This window comes from Lepisma saccharinum, chromosome 5 (genome assembly GCF_977018435.1).
Source record: "Lepisma saccharinum chromosome 5, izLepSacc3.1, whole genome shotgun sequence".
NCBI classification, from domain to species: Eukaryota; Metazoa; Arthropoda; class Insecta; order Zygentoma; family Lepismatidae; genus Lepisma; species Lepisma saccharinum.
In genome coordinates, this window is record NC_139233.1 from 83,636,400 (window position 1) to 83,659,419 (window position 23,020).

Consider the following 23,020-nt stretch of genomic DNA (forward strand, 5'->3'; position numbering starts at 1 on the left):
CAAGTGCATACCTTGGCTATTTTTCTACATAGCCACCATGACGCTCTAAGCATTTTTCGTACCGTGGAACAAGTTTACATAGACCCTCTGCATAGAAATCTGCCACCTGGGATCTCAGCCAATAGAGAACTGATGTCTGGAGAACTTCACTATCATCGAGATATTGCGAAGCAAGCCACTTTTTGAGATGAAGGAACAGAAAGTAATCACTTGGGGCAAGATCGGGATTTTATGGTGGGTGATTAAAATGTTACAATCGGAATTTTTGAATTGTCGCAACAGTAAGGTCAGCTGTGTGTGGGCGGGCGTTGTCATAAATAAGCAGAATTCCAGACCGTAACATTCCTCTTTGCCGGTTTTGGATGGCACGTCACAAATTAGACAGTGTTTGGCAATACACATCTGCTGTGATGGTTCGTCTCAGTTCCTGGAATTCCACGAGGATTGCTGCTTTTTGGTCCCAAAACACGATTGCCATGATTTTGCAATGTGATGATGTTTGCTTGAATTTCTTAGGTTTTAGTGAACCAGAGTGACACCATTGCACGGATTGCTGCTTCGACTCACCAGTGACGAACGATATGCAGGTTTCGTCTCCAGTCACTATGTGAGAAAACAAGTCATCCCCATCCTTCTCCCACCGGGCCAAAAAATCACGTGCTGATTTCATTCTTTCATCTTTGCGAATGTTTGTCAACATTTTTGGCACCCACCTCGCACACAGTTTGCGATAACCCAGATTATCCGTTACAATTCGGTGCAACGTTTTATCAGACACTTCAAGAAACTCCTTGCCTAGATCAGTAATGGTGAAACGGCGATTGGATCGCACTTTCTCATCAACACATTGCACAATGTTATGTGTCTGAACACTAGGCCTGCTGCTCTGCTCGTCATCATGAACATTTAAACGTCGGCACCATTGTCTTACCTTTCCTTCACTCATTACTGTTGGTCCGTAAATGGCACACAATTCCCAATGAATGTCAGCTGCACTCAGTCCTATTGCGTTGTGAAATCTAATCACCGACCTCACCTCGCATATGGCTGGATTTTCTATTACAGCCATTTCAACTTCCTGCTACTCGCACGTACGCACCTCCACACTGAGAAATATACCTCTGTTGCAGGCACAAAATACTAAAGCATGCTTCCGTGCACGTGCAGGTTCGTCAGTGTTGCCAGTCCCAAGTAAAAATGATCGGCCTTTTTTTTTTTTGACATGTGCCTCTTATACCAAATGCCACTCAAAATTTGTAAAATTACCATTATTTACCAAGATCAGATATTTAATCTACTTACTTGAATGGGCTTCGGAGAACATCCTCTGTACTTTCTATTATTTAGCTTGTCGTCATCATCGGCAGACTCTGTATGTTTCTCCATTGCATTCTTGTACTTCTTCAAAGGATAATGTGACATGCCCCTTCTTCTCACAAGTCTATTATATTTCTTTGATTTAGGCTTCACTGGTTCTTCACCTTCACCCTATAAATGATATATAAAATACTACATAAAATTTCCACCTTCTTAGCAAGATACCAACCTTTTTAAAGATGAAACATTTATAAATTTAAAAGACCAGAGTAGAAAAACTAGTAGACACAGTAGATAGAAAAATGGAGATTGTGGTGATCCCACTTTTCACCTAAGTTTCAAAAATTTTCTGACGTCTTTGAGTTAGTACGTAAAATCTTGCATACTCTAAAAACTACACATTAAAACAGCATCTGCACTGAATTTAAAAGAAAGAAACAAAGTTATTTCTAGTTATCTCTTTAGAAGATAAATCACTTGCATCTTTCCATCCCATAAACGTATCTAACAATCTGAACTAGACAATATATGTTGATTATTATACATAACACAAAGCCCTGTGCTTTATAAGTACACTGAATTTGGTAAACCCTAATGTGATACATTGTTAACATTAATTCATGATGCAATAAAACATTTACATCTATTTTTCATGAATGTACATATTGCTTGTATTGCATAAATTGTTCCCCTTGCAGTTTACTGTTGTTACAAACCTTAAACATGCTATTTTATGTTTCCTAAAATTTACATAATTTGATGATTATAGTAAAATCTTACTCTTTCCATATCATGTTCATTCAAATGTTTCTGAAGATCTTCTGAACTTGGAAATCTCCTGTTGCACTCAAAGCATGGCCAAGCATTCTCTAGGTCATCCAGTTCTGAGGGAGAAAAGAAATTATGTGAAGATATGTGACATGAAATCTCATCAATAGGGCTCGGAAGTTGATGAAAAATTATCTTCTTTTCTGAGCCTTGGAAACATGTGTTCAACCTGATATCAGTCCATTTTCCTTCAGTTAAAAACCAGAAAATATTGTTTTTATTTTGTATTTTTTCACATTTTTGGCCTTTTTTTGGGTTTTAGGTCATCTTTTAGTATTTTTTGCCATTTTTTTTTTTTTTTTTTTTTTCATTTTGTACATTTTTGAGGTTTCTCTTCTTCTTCCCTGTTGATTCATGAATTATAAATACAGTTGCTAGCATAACGTACATATTTCAATATCTTAAGATGGTATTTTTAGTAAGTTCTCCTTTAATCAAAGATACGGTCAATGCAAAAACACATTATAATTTTTAACTGAAATGTTTGGCAATGGATTAAATAATTAATTGTGGTAAATTTCATTTTTCCCCAGCAAACTTTAAAATACTTTGTGTGAAGCCTACTTTGAGGTTCCCTTGCTGGCCACTATTATTGCTTTAATTTGTGGTTTTAAAGGAAAATAAGACAATATAAAAAAATTATAATCTGATGCATACAAAACACAATTGTATTTTCATAACAAACAGAATCAGGCTTATCTGGAGATGTTAAAGTATATTATAGTGAGCTGCGCAGAAACTGACATTGATGCTGTTCTGGATAACAATGATATTAATGAGCAATAAAAGGTATTAGCCTTATCCGCAAATGTTTGAAAAGACATGCAGTAAATCCACAAATTCGTCGTTGTAGTAAATATGAGTAATATGCATTGGCAGTAAATAGCTTTAATTGTATCAAAACTGCTAAAACTATACATTTTAGTGAACTACACGACTACCACAATTATTCATACAGGCTACCTATGAGTTCGACTAATGCTGACCTCCGTGATGGAGGTCAAAATATGACATCAGGGGCCTGAGTTTGAATCCTGGCCTGTGCATGGGTGTTTTTTGCGAGTGACTGTCTCTTGATCAATTTCATATTTGCGATTAGTCGAAAGTGGCAGAAAAGCAAAGCAAAATAAATAAAATCAATCATGCACATTAAACATTGTTAAATTAATACAATAATGTTTTGGCTCAAAAGAGAGATGTAAATCTTCATTTGATGTTCGTGGAAATATGAATAAAATAGTATTTCAGTATTGAGGTATCTTTCGAAGTAAAAATCTGGATATGAGAGTTTGAATGCTATGAGCTGAATGGGGTGTGAATCAGTTCAAGAAATCAGTTTTCTTTTGTGACAGTTTTGTCAATTCACCTACCTGCTTCTCCCAAATGACTGCCCCATTTTATTAAGTTTCATATTCTGTGTTCCTTGTAGGTGATTGACGTCAGTGCTATTGGCTAGTGGATTGGTCTTGTGACCTATTGAAGAGGGAATGTGGAGGAAACTGGAACATAGTGACTTGTCAATAGCAGTTGCGGACTTAGGTGACTAATGACTTCTCACCTGCACATGCCAGACAGATTGTAGCCTTTTCGAGACAGATAAAGTGTTGCAAACTGTATTAGAATTATGCTACACCAATTCTGGTTACACTGTTACCTTTTAAATTTATGCACGTGTTCCTTTCTTTACTGTCATTATTGAGGGGTGAAACTCAACTACACATCTGGCTTTTGGTTGCGAGGGGGAATATAATGTATTAACAAGAATTTAACATGAAAGAAGTAATATTATGAATTCCTCTCCCCAAAAATGCAAGACATGCAATGAACTCTCATGGGTAGGGTGGCAGATAACTGCTTTTACCTGCCGCCTATTACACTCAATTTAGACATATGATTGGATGGGATCTACATTTACTCTGTTAATTGACAATTTGCTGCTAGCTTTAGTAGACTTGGGTAAGGGGTTATCACTTAATGTTACATATGAAGAGGAAATCATCTTTATATACTGTAGTCAAAGTATCCTGGATGATAACCTGTTTTTGTTTCACCAATCTCAGCATGCATTCCTACAATGAACATTGTGTGATTTATTTTTGGACATGAGTGGAAATGAAGAAAAGCAGGAATTATGTTAAATTTAGGGATGTGCCGAAGCCAATTACAGATGTATGAAAATTGGCAGAAATTGACATATCGGTATCGAAATCGGCAAAAATCCGATATTTAAACCGGTTCAATGAATATCAATGTGGATTTAAACGTAACAGATCAACTACAGATCAAATTTTTCACATTAGACAAGACACTTGAAAAATAGTGGGAATATAATCAAAATGTCCATCAGCTATTCATTGATTTCAAAAAAGCATATGATTCGGTCAAAAGAGATAAATTATATAATATTGGTTTGAGTTGCTGTTTTAAGTCCACTTTGTGCACAGTAAGGCTAATCGGGACTGGACCTACAGTTTAAAGTGGGATCCGAACCACTTGTGCCTCCACCAGGTATCGAACCCGGGACCCCTTGATTACAAGGCAATGACGCTACCACTGCGGCATGGGGGAGGCCGAAATTATATAATATATTAGTAGAGTTTGGAATACCTAAGAAGCTTGTTAGTATTATAAAAGTATGCACCAGTGAAACAGAAAGTAAAATTCGTGTGGTGGTAATGTGTCCGACAAAATTACAATTCATGATGGGTTCAAAAAAGGGGATGCATTATCTCCATTGTTCTTTAATTTTGCCTTAGAATATGCTGTTAGGAAGGTAAAGAAACTAAAAAGGACTAAAATTAAATGGTGTGACTCAGTTGTTAGCATATGCAGATGATGTAGACTTACTGGGGGATGATGTGAATACAATTAAGAATAATGCTAAAATATTTTTCAAAACTGCTAAAGAGATAGGTTTGGAAGTTAACAAAGAGAAAACTAAATATATGCTTACAGGCCGAAACCAAGTGTTAGGTAATAATCAAAATCTAATTATTGATAACAACTCGTTTGAACCAGTTTCCAAATTCAAATACTTAGGAGTAATATTAACAAATGAAAATTATATTAAAGAGGAAATAAAAAGTAGGCTTAATTCAGGAAATGCATGTTACTTCTCTCTTCATAAACTTTTGTCTTCTCGTTTCATATCTAAAACTAAAAGTTAAAATATACAAAACAGTAATTTTGCCTGTAGTATTATACGGATGTGAAACTTGGTACCTTACATTGAAAGAGGAACATAAATTGAGAGTATTTGAAAATAAGATCCTTAGGAAAATCTTTGGACCTAAAAGGGATGAGGAGACAGGTGAGTGGAGAAGGTTACATAATTTAGAACTACATACAGTCAACTCTCGATTCAACGACCTTCCACAGTTCCCGGGAAAAGGGTTGTTATTTCGAAGGGGTCGTTATTGGAATTTGCCCCAATTTTCTGCTTAAACGGGGCTCAAACAGACACAAAGATGCATAGGAGATGGTAACACCATTTATCCTGGTAGTTATAAAACCTGTTATGCACAGGACGCGTGTTGTGAGAAGGAAAATAGAACATGAAAAAGTTTTCACAAAAAATAATGTTACTTTCTTTCAATTGTGCACAGTCGTTGCTTTTCCAGGAAATTCTTACAATTATAGTTCATGAGAAACCCCTTTGCACCGAGACCTATGGAAACGAAAGCAATCTCTCGTTTATTGCAAGCGAAACTCGAAGAATCTTGACACCAGTTACACTGGCACCATCAAAAGTCGGGAGATAATCGGGCAGAATGAATGTTGGATTTTATGCGTGTCTAGTGGAGCACTGTCTGTTACAAGATTAACTGGTAAGATTAGATCTCTCGGGAGAAACAACACAACCTTTCTAGGCACCAGACAAAAAAAAAAAGGCAGGGCTGTAATTTTCGTTCTGGTTCGGCTGTGTAAAATACATCGCAAAAAAACAAACACGTTTTCTTTGCTTCAACCAACGTCATTCACCCTCACCCCTTCCCCATTCAAGGAAGCAGTCCAAACTCCTTCATTGACTTGCATTGTAATCCAGTGTGAAAAAGGAAACGCGCAACTTGCGATCCGTCTTCCCCAAATGCGTATTCTAGGACACGTCATTAAACAGCGTCCCAGTCGAAAGTCATTTAGGTTTGGAATTGAATTTCACTTTAAACTGTATATTTAGTCCCGATTAGCCCATCAGCATAAAATGAACTGAAAACAAGCTTTATGAAACTGCGCACTTTTACATATCAAAATGGTAGATCGTTATTTACTCTCACGTTCATCGATGATTTAATGTTGGATTTAGGAGTATTCTCGATGTCAAACACCCACTCCTCCAAAAGTTTTAACTCCCACATGAATGGTTCCGAAGAAAATAATGTCTTTTTAATCGATCTCAGCGACGATTCCTACATTGAGCATGTTTTTTTTCTTCACATGAATGGTTCTGAAGAAAAGCGGATGCAAATTAAATTTACAGTTTTACTTATCAGAAGGCGCAGAACATGAAGTTATTTTAACTCTTGTTTTCCTTTCTGGAGATCGAATTTCGTTATCGTCAAATGAAAACAGCTTTGCGAGATTCAAAACAATAACTTTTTCCTTCGCGCTGGATGAGTCATTGCTGTTATCGGCAAGCAAGAGCTTTGCAGACGCAAGACAAAACACTGGCGCCAGCTGCATCGTAAAAACAAGGAGACCGGCTGGAAGTTCGAGCAACAGGTGGCGGAAGAGAAAAATCCCAGCATTTTGAAGATAACGCAACTGTCGAAGATGGAACTTTTAACAGCAGTGTAAAGAAGAAAGAAATGTCCCTTGCTTTACGTTTTACCATGCAACAGACAATAATATGGGTAATATTTCCTATGCAGACAACAGCATAAAAAAAAATACCTGAATTCTGCAATTATCAACATTGCCGTGCACACCAGTGGCGGAGAATAAGCTGGGAAAAGGTGGGAGGGTTAATTTTTTCATTCTGTTTTTGTTCGTTTTGAAGTACTAGTTGCCCCATTTTAGACGTCAAAGGAAGAGGGGTGGATCCACTTCCACCCTCGCCTGTAATCAACCCGTGTGCGCACACGAGCAAGAAAATCGCCCCTCCCCCCTTCCTTTGCAGACAGGAAAAAAGGAAGTCAGTCAGTCAACGGAACACTTTTTTGGCAGATATTACGACACAATTAGGAAAACGTATGAAGTGGGAAACGGGAGTTATGATCCACGTAAGATCGAAGTAAACTTTTGTGGAAACCTGGATGACAACGCATTAAGCGGGTTGACAATCTTTAGTTTGCCTATGTGGCTTTGATTATCTCGAACAGTTTCGCTTTTTTATGAAGTGTTGCAGGGAACAAAGAACACGTTTTGAATGAAAGCGGTTACTGGAAGTTGTCGGCTACAAGACCGAGAGTTGCTCACTCACGGGAACCTACTGAAATCTAGGTCAGAGCTGGAGGGATGGGCCAGACTTCCAGGCGCCACGCATCTGTATTTTCGAACATTCCTGCGATCTTATCTCTCAAGGTGGCGTATTTATCGATGAAAGAGCTTGACCAGCCATACACATTGGCAAAGACTGCAAGTCCAGCAGTCATTTCGGGCTGCTGCCCCCCTCCTCACCTGCGAGTTTTCAGCAGCTCTTAGGACAAGGAAACAAGTCAAGGTCGATTTAAAATAACATCCAAGCACATTCGATCTTCTCTTCTCGCGTATCCAAGAGAAAGCGTGGCAAAACAAGCCTGGCACATTGGGTAGTTGCCGTCGGGTGCGGGGTAACATTGGTGCGCTTGAGGGAGGGGGGGGGGCAGAGGTCAAGTGCTATTGGATATCACTCAAGCATGGTGTGGTGGTGTCTATTTTTAGTTCAGATCCAATTATGAGGGGTAGAGTGCTCGTGAAGGGAATGAGTGGGAAAAAAACAATGCATTTTTCGGCCGATTTCCTTCAATTTTTCAACTTTTTTCCCAAATTTTTCAACTTTTTTCTAAATTTTTCATGGTTCCCCGAAAAAGGGTCGTTACTTCGAGGGGGTCGTTATACCCGGGGTCGTAGAATCCAGAGTTGACTGTAATTTGTATTCATGTCCAGATATTATTAGAATAATTAAATCAAGAAGACTTAGGTGGGCAGGCCATTTGGCACAAATGCGAGAAGAAAGAGGAGTTTACAGGATTCTTGTTGGGAAACCTGATGGTAAGAGACCTGTAGGAAGGCCAAGACGAAGACGGAGGGACAACGTTGAGATGGTAAAGGTAAAAAAAAAAAAAAGTAAAGTGCTCCCCTGTGCTTAGCACCACGCCATGAAGGCGTATAGGGGTGTGGGGGTAACGCCCCACACTTTCTTGATCCGGTCATGAGTGGGGGTGATGTGATCAGCATCATGCCCCTGACTGCCTTTACCCCCCAGGGTTTCCCCCAGGTACCCATGTTATTCGACACTGGGTGGGCGCCGGGGCCGCTTCCGTTAGAAAAGTTCCCGGATTTGAACCGGCCGGGATCGAACCTGGGACCTTGAGCATGGTAGTCAGACGCGTTACCGACTGAGCCACCGCGGCCACCTAAGATGAGATGGACCTAAGGGAAATCGGTAGGGATGGAAAAGAGTATATAGATCTTGCTCAAGATAGGGAAAGATGGAAGGCCTGTGTTGCTGCAGCCATGAACCTTCGGGTTTAAGAAGGCTAGAGAGTTAGTTAGTTAGTTAACCCGGTACAGATTAAACTAGAGTTTTACCTTCTAATAAGTTTTATATTCTAGTTTTGTAAGATTTATTGAAAATTTGGTTATGATTCGTCATTATTGTAGAGTTTTTGTAATAAAATTATTGCAAACTCATTCAGAGGATCAACTTAACTATAAATTGGAAATAAAACAGTACATTGCTGAACCAGGATCTGCTGTTGTATTGGAAATTCAAAAATGAATATTCAAACCTGAAGCAAGTCCTGAGAAAATACTTGGGCATACCTGCTGCATCGTATTCAGTGATTGAGTGTTCAGTGTTGCCAAACAGATTTGAGATAAGAGAAGAAGTAGGTTACTTCCTGAAGTGCTTCCAAATCTCGTATTTCTGAAGTTGAATCTGGCAGAACAGGAATTCATATTGCATTTCAAAGAACTGCTTGTGTACTAATGTTAAATTTCTAGGTTCACATAACCTTTTGTAGATGTAAATGTACATTCGCATCTCTTGAGAATATATATGTATATAAAGTAGGGATGGGCCGATATGAAATTTTGGCCGATACCGATAAAGTACCGATATAAAATTTACCAATACCGATAACCGATATGCTACCGATCCGATATAAAATTAGAAATGGTCCTTGAAGAACCTGAAATGATCATTGATCTCCTTAATATATGTGTGTTTCAAGGTGACTGCAGTGCAAAAGAAGTTGAATATTTAGACATTTACTTTTTTAGAAAGAATGGCATGGAGATTATCCATAAAAAATACAACGAAATGGCAGAATTTTGCACTAAATTATAAGATATTTATCGATATATCGGATCGGTAAAATAATCGGTAATTTTACCGATAAACCGATACACTGATATGCCTATATCGGCAGATACCGATAGAGTACCGATTAATCGGTCCCATACCTAATATAAATATAATCAGTTCAAAGGAACCGGGTTATCTCTCGAGCAGATTCTCAATGCTTTCCGAATCACACAGCCTTGACACCAGATCGCGAGGGAGAACTGAACTACTCATCCCCCTTCATAACTCAAATTTTTATTCAAAATCTTTCACCGTTTCTACTTCTCGTCTTTGGAACTCAGTGCCCCTCGAAATCCGAAACTCATCTTCAGTATATGTCTTTAAGACGCAATTAAAACATTTTTTATTGGGCACAAATAGTTAGCACATTATATTTTAGTGATAAATTGCATACAGTTAAGCGCAGAACAACACTGAAAATCCTTATTCACCTTAATATTTCAAATCCCTGACTACTGTCATGAATATCTGATTGTGTGTGTGTGTGTATGTGTGTGTTTGTTTTGTTGTATGTTCGTGTGTATAGGTTAGGATTTTATTCCCATATGTATTTTTTTTATCATTTTTTTCTGTAATTTTATATTTCTCTTTTTATATTTTAAAATTTACCTTTCTATGTAATGGTTTAAATGTTGTTGTAAACATGGTTAAGTGGTAGAAAAGGCTACAAAGCCTTAACTTCGCCATGATAAACAAGACGCAATAAATAAATAAATAAATAAATAAAGGGTGTTTTTTTTTTTTTGTGATAAAACTTTCGATAGGGATAGCTGTCATTTGTTTGGTTTTGATGACATGTTGTTTTGTTATTTCAGATCAGTGAACATTGACAAATGATCATGGAAAGACTGACCCCGCAACAACGTTTACAAATTGTGGAAATATATTCCAAAATCAATGTTCTGTTCGTCCATAATCGTCCATCAGAGCAACTTATTCGTCGAACTATTGATAAATTTCGAACAACATTTACTCTACTCGATGAAACACCAATAACAAGACAAAGAAGTGTACCTATGGAAGAAAATATCGGTGCTGTCAGTGATAGTGTTGAAGAAGATCTGAATTTGTCTATTCGTCACTGTTCTCAACAACTTTGACTGTGTCCATCCACTACATGGAAAATTTTACTTAAAGATCTTGGTCTGCACCCATACAAGATCCAATTGGTGCAAGAACTGAAGCCGCAAGACCATAAGAAGCGTCGTTTGTTTGGTGAATAATGCCTAAATCAATTGGAAACTGATCCACTTCTTTATCGACAAAGTGTGTTTAGTGACAAAGCTCATTTCTGGTTAAATGGTGATGTCAACAAGCACAATTGACATATATGGAGTAAGACCAATCCTCAGGATCCTTGCATCCTCCATTGCATCATGAAAATTGAACTGTCTGGTGTGGGTTACATGCTGGAGGTATCGTCAGTCCTTATTTCTTTAAAAATGAGGCCGGCGCCCATGTTACTGTCAATGGTTGTCATTACAGATCAATGATCAGTGATTATTTGTTTCCAAATTTGCATGACATCGACCTGCAACTGTTTTGGTTTCAACAAGATGGTGCGACACCTCATACTGCTAGCACAACAATCGATTCATTGAAAGAACAATTTGGCGACAAAATTATTTCCAGAAATGGTCCAGTGAATTGGCCTTCAAGATCATGTGACCTAACGCCACTGGATTATTTTCTTTGGGATATGTAAAGTCTCTGGTTTATGCTGATAAACCAGCAACAATTGACGCTTTGGAAGCCAACATAACTCGTGTTATTAACAACATACGTCCCAAATTGCTTGAAAAAGTGGTTCCAATTTGGACTGATCGAATCCGGTTCATCACACCTAGTCGTGGTGGACATATGCCGTAAATTATTTTCAAAAAGTAAATGTCAGAAAGTTATCTTTCAAATAAAAACACAATTGACTTCAAACTTAATTTTTTGTGTGTTTTATTTCAATTCAAAGTTCTATCACTCTAAAAAACCACCCTATACATATGATATGCAATAGAAATGTACATACCAAATTTATTTTTGTCATGCACAAAATAACACCCCATTTCTGTTTAATAATCTTATGTATCGGAATCAGTTCCAAAAATTATCGGTGAGTACATCAGCATCTGTAAATTTTCAGCTTCATCACATCCCTAGTTAAATTTAAGTTGTGTTAATTTCCATCCTGCAGTGCTCAGTGTGTTCAAGACACTTATTCTTGCACCAGCTGTAAAATACAAGCTTCCATATGCAGTTTGGAACAACAAATCTGTTTGGTTATTAAACAAATGGTTCTCGTACTTCAGACAATAATAAATGTGGGGGAAATAAGCCAAGATTGAATGGGAAAATGCAAGTTATTCATGAGGAAACTAAATATTACATCAGATTTTCACCATGGACATATCAGAAGGGAACTTTTGATCACCAGCCACAAGACTCCTATATCTAACAATAAATCCCCCCTCCCTACCTATTTGCTTTTATGTTTAAAAATGCAGATGTTTGGCAAACATATCAAAACTTCCACTTATGCTCATGGGCTAATCAGAATGGCAGATATGGTTTTAAAGAAGAAATCATACCATTAAAAATGTACATTTACTGCGAAGCGACCCTTGTATACATTGATTGCAGACTATAAAGACAATTGCCACATTGGTGTCTAACATTACATGAGACTTCATAAAAATAGCAATGGAGTTACCCACTCCTTGTCAAGACATTTAGATTTAACAGAAAACCTTAAATGAATATAACATGCAGTAGCCCCTATTATTAAGACTATTATTCCACCACTGATATTCTCCTTACCAGTGTTAAAATTCTTTTAGTATATTATACACTCAAAAACTAATTGTTCAGTGGTTTCTTACCTGCATCTGAGTTTTGCCCCTTCTCTGTATGTAAGGACTTTTGTTGTGCTCTGAGAAACTATTAATCCTGGTATACATTGTACCTAAATATACCCGTTTGGTGGTTACATGGAGAGAGAGGTAATTCACATGAATAAGTTCACATTTCATTTTGTTCGCGATCGATTCCGTCACTTGCCTGCACCTTCGCACGGATGCAGACGACGAGACCGAGAACCGACAATGCCAATATCCCGATGCGTAGCAAAAGAAGGAAGTACCATGTCCGCACCGAAGGAGCAGAAAGTGACAGGCCCGCATCAACTGCACACAAATGCGAGTGGGAGAAAAAGGAACCACACCACCCAAGCAAGACAGTACATGCCTGAGAAAGCTACCAGACAGGTGGCGAAACTGATCACGAACAAAAATTGCGCAGAAAAATGAAATGTGAACTTATTAGAGCGAATCATTAGTCCTGTGTAAGAATGCTTGTTTCATGCAAAATCAACTGATGTCATAAGGTGGCAACATTTATAATGTGTGTATCTGATTGTCCTTAGTGACCATAACAAGGTTAGAGAAGACTCCAGCAGAAGCTGGTTTTCTAATAAAAAAAATAGCCATACCTACTAGATGACAATGTACTGCATTAATCATTTACATAAACGAAACTACTGCATACCTCTTTTTTCTTCATCACTAGGTTCCAGAACCGGGAGGGAACGCTTCTGTGCATATGGTGCACTGTACCATACAAGCAGTTCTTGTTTAGGATGGATAACTCGAGTGGTTGTAAAATACAATGAGTGTCCCTGCTGACTCACAATTAGATTCAAATCTCTAAAAAAACGAGCTGGTCGAACAAATCGCATCCAATTTGAAGAATCTGGGGGAAAAAGGGAGTACAGTCCTTAGGAAAGTTTTTAGGCACTCAAAATTGAAAAATCAATTCTACTTCCTAACATTACATCTTAGTAAACATAATTTGAAGTATATTTTCTTCTGTGCATGGAACCTGCAAAGTTACCAAACACCACCACCACCAAAATAAAATCCCACAATTACAAAAAAATTAACACAGCCACAAATAGTAAATATCAAGACAAAAATTTATGTACAGTGAAATCGCAGTTATAAGTTTTGCAGTAGTATTTTTTTTTCTGTTATCCATGCCAATTGCCCTAAGTTTTTGATGAACTTATTTCAACCGCATTTCACATTAGTGTCGTTATCAATGCAAGTGTCCCAAAATCATGTAATGACCCTGTACGGTTTCATGTTGGCTGTCTGAATTAATCCGTGCATAATACGCACCACAGTTTTTCGGGGCAAAAATTTTGGAAAAAAGTGCACATTATACATGAGTAAATACGGTATTTTTAGTTTAAAAATATAATAATCAAATTTTGTCTTATTAATTCAATTTTTTCATATTTTCGTAAACCTGCTCAGGAGTGTAAAGGTTAAAATACAAAGGCTGTCGCAGAGAAGGTGAGACTAATTCCTGTATAGGAAAACAGTGACCTCCATTGGCTAGCAAATTTACTAGGGTGAAAATTTGGTTCATTAGCTGCCGATTGAGACCAAAATAAGTGCAATAGGTCAAAAAATCGTGACTGAGTAGCAGTTAAAAGACAAGCATGTACATGGACCCCTCCAGAATCATTAAAATGAAACAAAAAAATTACAAACCACAAAATTTTTCTTCAGAATCAGCCATATCGAGTAGACGTACATCTCTTTCAAAATAGGCACCATTGACAGCTAAGCAAGCGTCCATACGCTCCTGTCACTTTATGAATGTCTTTGAAAATTCGTCATCAGGTATCGAACTGAAGAAAACTTGCGCTGCGGTGATCACTTCTTTGTTCGTCATGAAATGACGACCACGTAAAGCGGCCTTTAAAAGTGGAAATAGCCAAACGTCGCAGGGTGCAAGGTCAAGGCTGTATGCTGAATGCAGGAAAATATCTATTTTTCTCTTCATCGCGTGATCCTGAAAAGCCCGCGCGGTATGCGGGCGTAAGTTATCGTGGTGCAATATGAAGTTCTTCAAATGCGGCCTCTTTTTTGCTACGTGCTGCCGCAGTGTCTCGATGACTCCTTGGTAATACTGTGGCTCAACTCAGTCTGTCTTGATCGGCATATGCCTGTTCAAACACTGCATATATGAAATGCCAAGAAAATTTTATGGCATGTCGCTGTTCATCTTGAATCGCGAAAAGCAATGTTATACACAAAAATCGGGAGAGGTAAACGAAACACGTTCCACGTAAATCAACACAGCTGCTCAATAACGTGGTTTCGCAACATGTAACAACTTGCTACGGAAACAGAATGAGTCATCCTACACGACGTGACTATTGCCGAAACCATAGGCAGTTGCCAAGCCAGGAAAAAATCTGTCTCACCTTCTCTGCGACAGCCTTTGTATATTACTGACCAAATAATATGACATATATGGTGTGTGTAAATGCCTTAATGGAAGAAATCTTATGGTCCTAACTGCTAGTTTGAGGGTCCTGAATGTGCTTTCTATAAATGTTTCGTTAGCCATTGCGAAAGTATATATTTTGAAGTTTTTTTAGAAAAAGTAAAGAGGAAATGAGCAAAACCACTTATAAAAGTTTAAAGGTCATGTGCCACAATTTTTCACTTTGTAATGTAATGTTCTCCTCTTGGTCCACATAGCAACAAATGACTCATTTAATAGGAATGATGTCATTCAATGTTGATCAGCATAGCAACAGCTTTACGACCTATAACTAAGAAAGTCATTTCTTGAACCTGGATTATACTGCACATTATATACGAGATATAATTGTTAGTCACTTTTCCCCATCAAAAACCAGGGTGTGCATTTTACACGCATAAATATGGTAAATAAGTGATCAGTTTCCACTTATTTTATAGTTGGGCTAGTACACATTTGTATCTCTATGTTTTAACACAGTTTTAAAAATAATAATATAGAAATATGTGAAAAACGAAGTTCTTAATAATGTTTTGCACAAAGCATAAGCTATGCTTTAACCCCTTCCCCACAGTGACATTGAAGGGAAGTAATTCCAAGAAGATACCAGCTCTACATAGATTCAACCACAAAATTGATTCATCATAAATAGCATAAAAAATTACTATAAAAAGACTTAGTGCACAGTGAAGCAAAAGAAAACAATCTATATACAGACTCTGCCACATAATGAAGCTAGAAAAGCACTCTATACATAGACTCTGTTGTAAATTGTAAAATGAAGGAAAACACTCATTGTAAAAAAAATATTTTTCAGGAACCAACGATGCATTAAGAATGGACTGTTTGCTCAAAAAGACTAATGAAAGCACGATAAAGTGATGTCTATAAAAATGACTTGCCACAATACAACAACTGTTCATTTTGAAATACCATCTATATGTAGACAGATGTTCCACAAAAAAATAAAGACCATTTTTAGAGTGTGTATATATACATCCGCTGCAGTTAATGGGTTCATCAATTTCTGTAATCACACTTGTTGTGAACAACATTGCTTTTCTTATGCATCTTCTTGTTCAATGAAGGTACTAATTATGTATGAAGTAATCTACGCATTTATAATGCACACCCTGGTTTTTGATGGGAAAAAGCGACAAAGAATTATATCTTACACATAATTCGCAGTACAATTCAATTTCAAGAAATGGCTCTCTTAGGGGTAAAGCTGTTGCTCTGCCGAATAAGAGCAAATTACATCATACCTATTCAATGAGTCACGTGTTGCTATGTGGAGCAAGAAGAGAATATAGTCTTGTGTATACAGTGAGTCACCAGCCCATACCACCTGCCCCTTTCCCTCCACTGTGTTTAGCATCCCAAAGCTTTTACTTCTGTAACCACCTTGTTTATTCCGTTGTAGAAGAAAGCGAGATCAAAATTACATTATGGATTTGCAGTGATCAGCAGTTATTTTCTATTATTTCTCATCCAACAAATGCTGTGCATACTCATCCTGAGTCATGGGAGGTGCATGCTTGAATTCTGCCAGAGCGGAGCAGCGCTGCATTTTTCGGCATTGCAAAATATTCCATTACAAAGTGAAAAATCATGGGAAACAGCCCTTAAAACTTTCATATGTGGTTTTTAAAATTATATTTAATTATTTAATTAATAGCCCAAGAAACCCAACCTGGTAATTTGTATTTGTGCCTCTTGATATATATGTGTTATATGCAGTGACATATTGAAAACATGTGCATTATACATGAGTAAATACTGTATGTATTTTCATACTTGCTACTTGTCGTATTTGTGCATGTGAATGTGGAAATCCAGCCAGATACTTATTCTATTCTATCTATGCATTTCTTTCTTACCTGGTGCCTACATGCACTTCTTAAAACTTTAATGCTTTTTTTTCTGACAACATGCGTTTCAAATAAGCAGCTATTAAGAATTTTGAGCAATTGAACAGGAAAGAGATGGATTTGATATCAGTTCATCCCCCATTGATATCACTACACTCACAAAGTATAATTTTGAACCAAAAACTTACTTTCATTTGAGACATCCAATTTTACCATCTCTCCCAAGTCTGTTTCAAGCAGAAGAATTAGTTCATTTTCTTCTTCTTCTATAACTGGAAAATCCTCAGACTTTATAAGCAATCCTTCTACTGGCCCAAACTGGGTTCTCTTTGGTATAGTCTTGCGAGCAAAAACACCATACACTGGATAAGAAAAAAAAATATGTACTTAAGTATTAATAACAATAACATTTGCATACTATTCAATAGTATCAACAACTTATTTCGATATTTCTCCTTATGAGAAAATGTAGTTAAAGAGGAGGAATTGGGACATTGATTCTTAATGGCTATACGGCATAAGGTTTTAGAAGCAATATTGGGCAGGGTCATGCAGAGCATGTCTGTGGAGACCAGCCAATGGCAGGAGTGTAACGTTGTACATTTAGGAAACTGTAGCACGCAAGTTAAATGCCGTGTTCTGTATTTCTCTTGTGTGCAAGAAGTTTTCATTCATCACAAGATGGGACAAGACATTTTGAACCTGACTGTCCAAGTCTCGTAAATTTCCATTGCCTACAGTCAGAGTTATAGTTTCTTGAAGAAACACTGGGAAACTACATATCTCAACACACACACTACGACCCTTTCATTTTCCTTCCATCTGCTTTTTCGTTGGCACAGTGTTGGCAGCTGAGTCGTCGTCGTGTCTTGGGAAAACAAGGGGTGTTAAATTTGTCCCAATATATACACAATGACCCTTCATTGTCGTGGGAGTTCTTCAACATTGTGAGTCTGAGTCGGTTTGAGTTCCTATATGCTGCATTGGTAAAATATTATAATCCTGTGTAGAAATATTCACAATACTCATACATGCATTATAAAAAAAATGATCGAATAGTGGATACAGTGAATTTTATGTGTCTCCCTTCCGCTAGCAGTTAGTTTGGCAATAACACTGGTTGTGTTTTGGCTGAACTCACGTTCCTTCTAAAAGTGTACACCGTATAGGCAGAATTGGGAACCCAACTTATCATTTATGGTTATGGACATGATCTTCTCCAAGTGTTGTAATATTGAAAAAAGCTAATTGTTGTAAAAATGTGCTTATGTGCAGGCCATTCGGTTTAGCTTGAGCTCTGGCCTACAGATGCACAGAAGCCTGTCGCTCAGCCGAACGACAGGAGCGGTGTTTGGGACCTACTGGTGTCTGGATTTATTATTTTTTCTTTTTAAAGCATCAGTTCGAGAAGGTGATATTTCAAGGAAAAGAATGACAGAGGATTCTTTGTATCGGTGAAACCCCTCGGTGAAAGAGGCATTCTCACTCTCCTATTTCTCTCCGGGGGGGAGATCGTATTACCAGGAGGAAGGTGATTGTTGTCCTGTGTTGCTTAGGGTGTTTTTATTCCCCGGAAGTTGAGGTGAAAATGAAAACTGGAAAGAAGATTGGAGAAGAGAAATTATCTCAACGTGCATAAGTTTATGAAGAAAGAAGCTGACAGTGCTCTTGTATTGAATGTTAAACAAGTGCAAAAGCTTGTTTCCGCAGCTACTGGTGTGTCAGTAAATACTTTGAAATGCCTCTTAAAGGAAAATGATGGCAACAAAGTAACTGAGAAGGGATTAGTAATGCCTAACAAAACACTCAGAAGAAAAACATTTAAAAGTTATATGAACGAATTTGACATGTTTGTTATTTGTAGAACAATTAATGAATTCATGATCATGAAGGACAGGGTTCTACTTTAGATTCATAAGTAATTTTTTAACGAGACAACATCATATAATCTTTGGCAGTTTCATATCTAGTAGAATTGTAAGTTACGCAAATTGCAACACTGCTCCTATGAGTCACGTAACGTCTTCCGCAAACGACAAACATTTCCCGCTTTGCGCATGTCAGAGCTCAGGCTAAACCAAATGTGCTGTATGTGTAGTAGCATGTTCATGTTCATCCATTAAAAAATCCCAAAATAACATGAATCTGGTATAGAATGCAAATTTTCATAAATTTTCAACATATTTTGTACATAAAACCTAAAAACACTATGAAAATTCATTGTTTTGTTTTTCTAGGCTTAAAAAATGGAATGCAAATATAACGTGCAGAGTTTCAAAAATGATATCCAAAAGAAAACTACAGTGTGTGTTATACATGCAGATGTTATTAAGAGCATTCTCAACTCAAATTGCTTGAAGGATATTGGTTAGTGCTTGTGCAGACAAAAAGAAATCCAAAGATTCCCTCGAAAAATTTGGATAGTAAAAAATCCAGATTCGGCCATTTCCAACTGATACCAGTAGAGTACCAAAGGCTTGCCCAGTGGCATAGTGGTCATTTTGTCACCTTGTAATCAAGGGGTTCCTGATTTGATCCCTTGTGGATGCACCTTTTAATGGAAGAGTACCGATTAATCTGATTGAGTTTCGTTTTAAGTCCACTTTATGCACAGAAAGGCTAATCGGGACCTGACCTATAGTTTAAATTTGGATACGAACCACTGTGTGTCTCCACTGGGTATCAAACCCAGGACCCTTTCATTAATTGATTGATCTGTCATGCCACAAATATACAGCTCAGTATGTCTTTCCATTCTACATTAAGCACAAAATAAATCAATGTTGAAGATTTTGCATAAACATCATTATAATGTGCACTTCAAAAAGTGTTGTGTTGGCAAGTAAAGTAAATTTCATTAATTGTCACTATTTACGCAGTCATGTTCTTTTTCACATTTTGTATTTCACGTCATTTAGCAACAAAAAACCTTGTACTCTTCACCATATCATTTCATGCATAAGCATGTCTACATATCAGCCACGAGTACAAAAATACCAATTGGTTTGAATGACACTCAGTCGCCTTCTCATGCAGTTTCTCAATCAACCCATTCAAAGCTAAGGTGGCCTCAATTTACATATTTCAGAGGACCAAGATAAAAAAAAATAAAAAGTGGTAAAATGTATAAGCTGGGAAAATTTTAACATGTTGCTTTATTGAAACCATAAAGATTGAACGTATAACGTGAAAAAGAATAAAACCTAGAAATATAAAATTGGGCTTTCATTGTACACCTGCTGTTGCTCACCCCACCCCCCTACTCCTTCTCTCTGAATTTTCACAATAACCCAGCCACTGCTGACTAAAAGACCACCAAATTATGAGTCTAAGATCAATCTCATTTCCTATCCATCAATGCTGCAGCCTCATGTGGTCTTTCTCTGCACACTGGATGATGCAGAACAGCACAAAATATAAGACTTGCTGTCTAGTAAGTGGGCATCCACTTTTCTTTCACAATTTATACATCTATATAACTTCCATAACACGTTGACTAACATTTACTATTTATATATTACCTGACTCTGCATTATTTGTCACTCCAACTTTATTAATTGACAGATAGGCTGCTGGAAGGGTAGCCCATGCTCTGGAAGGGACTGGCTTGTCTGCAATGGTTTGCACCTTGTGTTGTGGACATTCCGCTTCATATGAACTATTGCACTCCTCGCACCCTACAAAGGAGAACAAAGACCCACTGAAGGCTCATATGCTGTAATTCAGAGCAATTCAAACTAGAGAGTACCAACTACAAGAAAGCATGCAAAATGAAAGTCTCGGTAAAATAATGCAAGCTACAAAGAACTCTGTGAAGAGAATTCTACTGCATAAGAGTGACATCACTATGACAGTAGAAAACTTCTCACGTCACGTGCCGGAAACATATTTGTTAAAACACTAAAATAACACTCAAACAGCACAATGAAAAACACTTAGGAGTTCTTCCGAGCTTTCGACTCCTTCATGGAGTCATCTTCAGGGCTGATCGAGGGTAGATGGAGTGGACGCGGTTGTAGTTCCACTGGCGTTACTTGATGTGTCTGCCGGCAGATGTTGTTGCGGTCTTGCAGTGTTGGTAAGTCTTTGTATGTTTGGATTGTTGGTTGGGGGACATGGATTTTTAAGTTTTACTGTGTTGTATCAAGATGAATAAAGATTTCCACATAAATTGTCATTGAGGTTATTTGTGTTTTTGATCATGTGTACCCCTTCCTTAACATCCCGTTCTATTTTTCCTTTCACCTGTGCAAGGAAGGAAACACAATGCTGTGGAAGTTGGTGGTTGGTTTTTATAATATGTTTGGATAAAGCAGAAGAACTTTCTTTCCTGTGTATGTATCCTATGTGGTCGGCGAATCAATCTTTGATGGGTCTTTTGCATTGTCCTATGTATTTTTGGTTGCATTCACGTTTGATGCTGTAGATGCCAGAGTTTGTTAAGGGATCTTTGTCGTAAGTTTTCAAGCCTGCTAGGTTTTGTCCTATGGATTTGCCGGGTTTATATGCTATTCTGTAATTCAGTTTTTCCACGATGCGTTGGAGTTTTTTGTGGATAGGCCTGGTACAAATGGTATCCCTAGCCATAGCCGGGGATCCTCTTCTTCGTTTGTGCAATGGTGGTTTCTGGCTTTTTTCTGTTTTTTTTTTCTTCTTTTTCTTTCAATTTTAGCAGGTTCTGGTTTATTACACTGGGGCTGTAGCCACTGAGGGAGGCCTGTTGTCTTAGAATGTCCAATTCTTCTTGTAGCACTAGAAGAAGAATTGTAGCAGCCCGGCAAATCCATAGGACAAAACCTAGCAAGCTTCAAAACTTACGACAAAGATCCCTTAACAAACTCTGGCATCTACAGCATCAAATGTGAATGCAACCAAAAATACATACGACAATGCAAAAGATCCATCAAAGATTGATTCGCCGACCACATAGGATACATACACAGGAAAGAAAGTTCTTCTGCTTTATCCAAACATATTATAGAAACCAACCACCAACTTCCACAGCATTGTGTTTCCTTCCTTGCACAGATGAAAGGAAAAATAGAACGGGATGTTAAGGAAGGGGTACACATGATCAAAAACACAAATAACCTCAATGACAATTTATGTGGAAATCTTTATTCATCTTGATACAACACAGTAAAACTTAAAAATCCATGTCCCCCAACCAACAATCCAAACATACAAAGACTTACCAACACTGCAAGACCGCAACAACATCTGCCGGCAGACACATCAAGTAACGCCCGTGGAACTACAACCGCGTCCACTCCATCTTCCCTCGACCAGCCCTGAAGATGACTCCGTGAAGGAGTCGAAAGCTCAGAAGAACTCCTAAGTGTTTTTCATTGTGCTGTTTGTTATTTTATTGTTTTAACAAAAGTGACATTACTGTCAAGGAATTCATATATGGTATGAAGAAAACCCTTACACACTCACCATACTGTCAATTTAATCGTGATTAAAATGAATGATTTGCAAATGAAAATATTACTGCAAAATGTAGGTCCCATCAATCAATTTAGTATTCACATCAGGGCACTGATATAAATTTTCATATGCATATAAACTATTTATTCATAAAAAAAGTTGGAAATAACTGTGAATTAATGGTAATTAAATCTAGATACTGAAGCATGTTCTTCACAAACATCTGTTTAATCATAGCCACAATTATTATACCACAAAAATGTAAAATCATAAAGGCACACACAAGGTGTGGGGGTAGAGTTCCACACATACTTGGTATCCACCCTTTTTTTACAGGCAACTTGCATAATGCTATTATGCGTGCGGGGGGGGGGGGGGTGAACATTGATAGTGGTAACATTGCGAATCCTAATGAGAAGAACAAGGTGGCTAGGGGGTTAGGAAATTAGTGCTGTGATTCTAGGGTTTCAGAATGCTGTTAAGTTACAAATCAATGTAGTGTGGGAGTGAGTGATGTTGGTGTAGAGGGAAGTGACATGAAAGGTAGCAAGCATGGTGTTCTGGAGGCATGGTGGAAGGGCGTTGATGTTTGGAAGGAAGTGGTTGGGTCATGAAGATAGGATGGTGCAGCTTTCACAAGAGGCTGGAGGTGAAAGTTCACAACGACAGATTCATTTGGTGAGTTAATTGTACTTTGACATGATGGATCTGCCAGGATTAAGGCTTTGTGATGCAGGGT

The 23,020-nt window shown here is 37.7% G+C and overlaps 2 protein-coding genes across 9 annotated transcripts in view; both read right to left on the reverse strand.

Moving 5' to 3' along the window:
* LOC145987919 (uncharacterized) overlaps positions 1 to 10,653 on the reverse strand; it is a 341,487-nt gene extending 330,834 nt beyond the window's left edge. The window contains exon 1 of the mRNA XM_083122736.1: positions 10,643 to 10,653. The gene's annotated coding sequence lies outside the window, so the exon portion shown is untranslated. The remainder of the gene's footprint in view (positions 1 to 10,642) is intronic.
* The window catches only part of LOC145987914 (uncharacterized), a 187,698-nt gene that overhangs the window by 103,735 nt on the left and 60,943 nt on the right, over positions 1 to 23,020 (reverse strand). For all 8 annotated transcript variants that reach the window (XR_014441696.1, XM_083122724.1, XM_083122728.1 and 5 more), the window contains 5 exons: positions 20,373 to 20,528; positions 17,040 to 17,213; positions 13,190 to 13,393; positions 2,098 to 2,201; positions 1,303 to 1,488 (listed from right to left, as the gene is read on the reverse strand). Coding sequence is in view for 7 of the 8 variants with exons in the window: in XM_083122724.1 (XP_082978850.1) it covers positions 1,303 to 1,488; positions 2,098 to 2,201; positions 13,190 to 13,393; positions 17,040 to 17,213; positions 20,373 to 20,528 (824 nt within the window). In the remaining variant the exon portion in view is untranslated. The remainder of the gene's footprint in view (positions 1 to 1,302; positions 1,489 to 2,097; positions 2,202 to 13,189; positions 13,394 to 17,039; positions 17,214 to 20,372; positions 20,529 to 23,020) is intronic.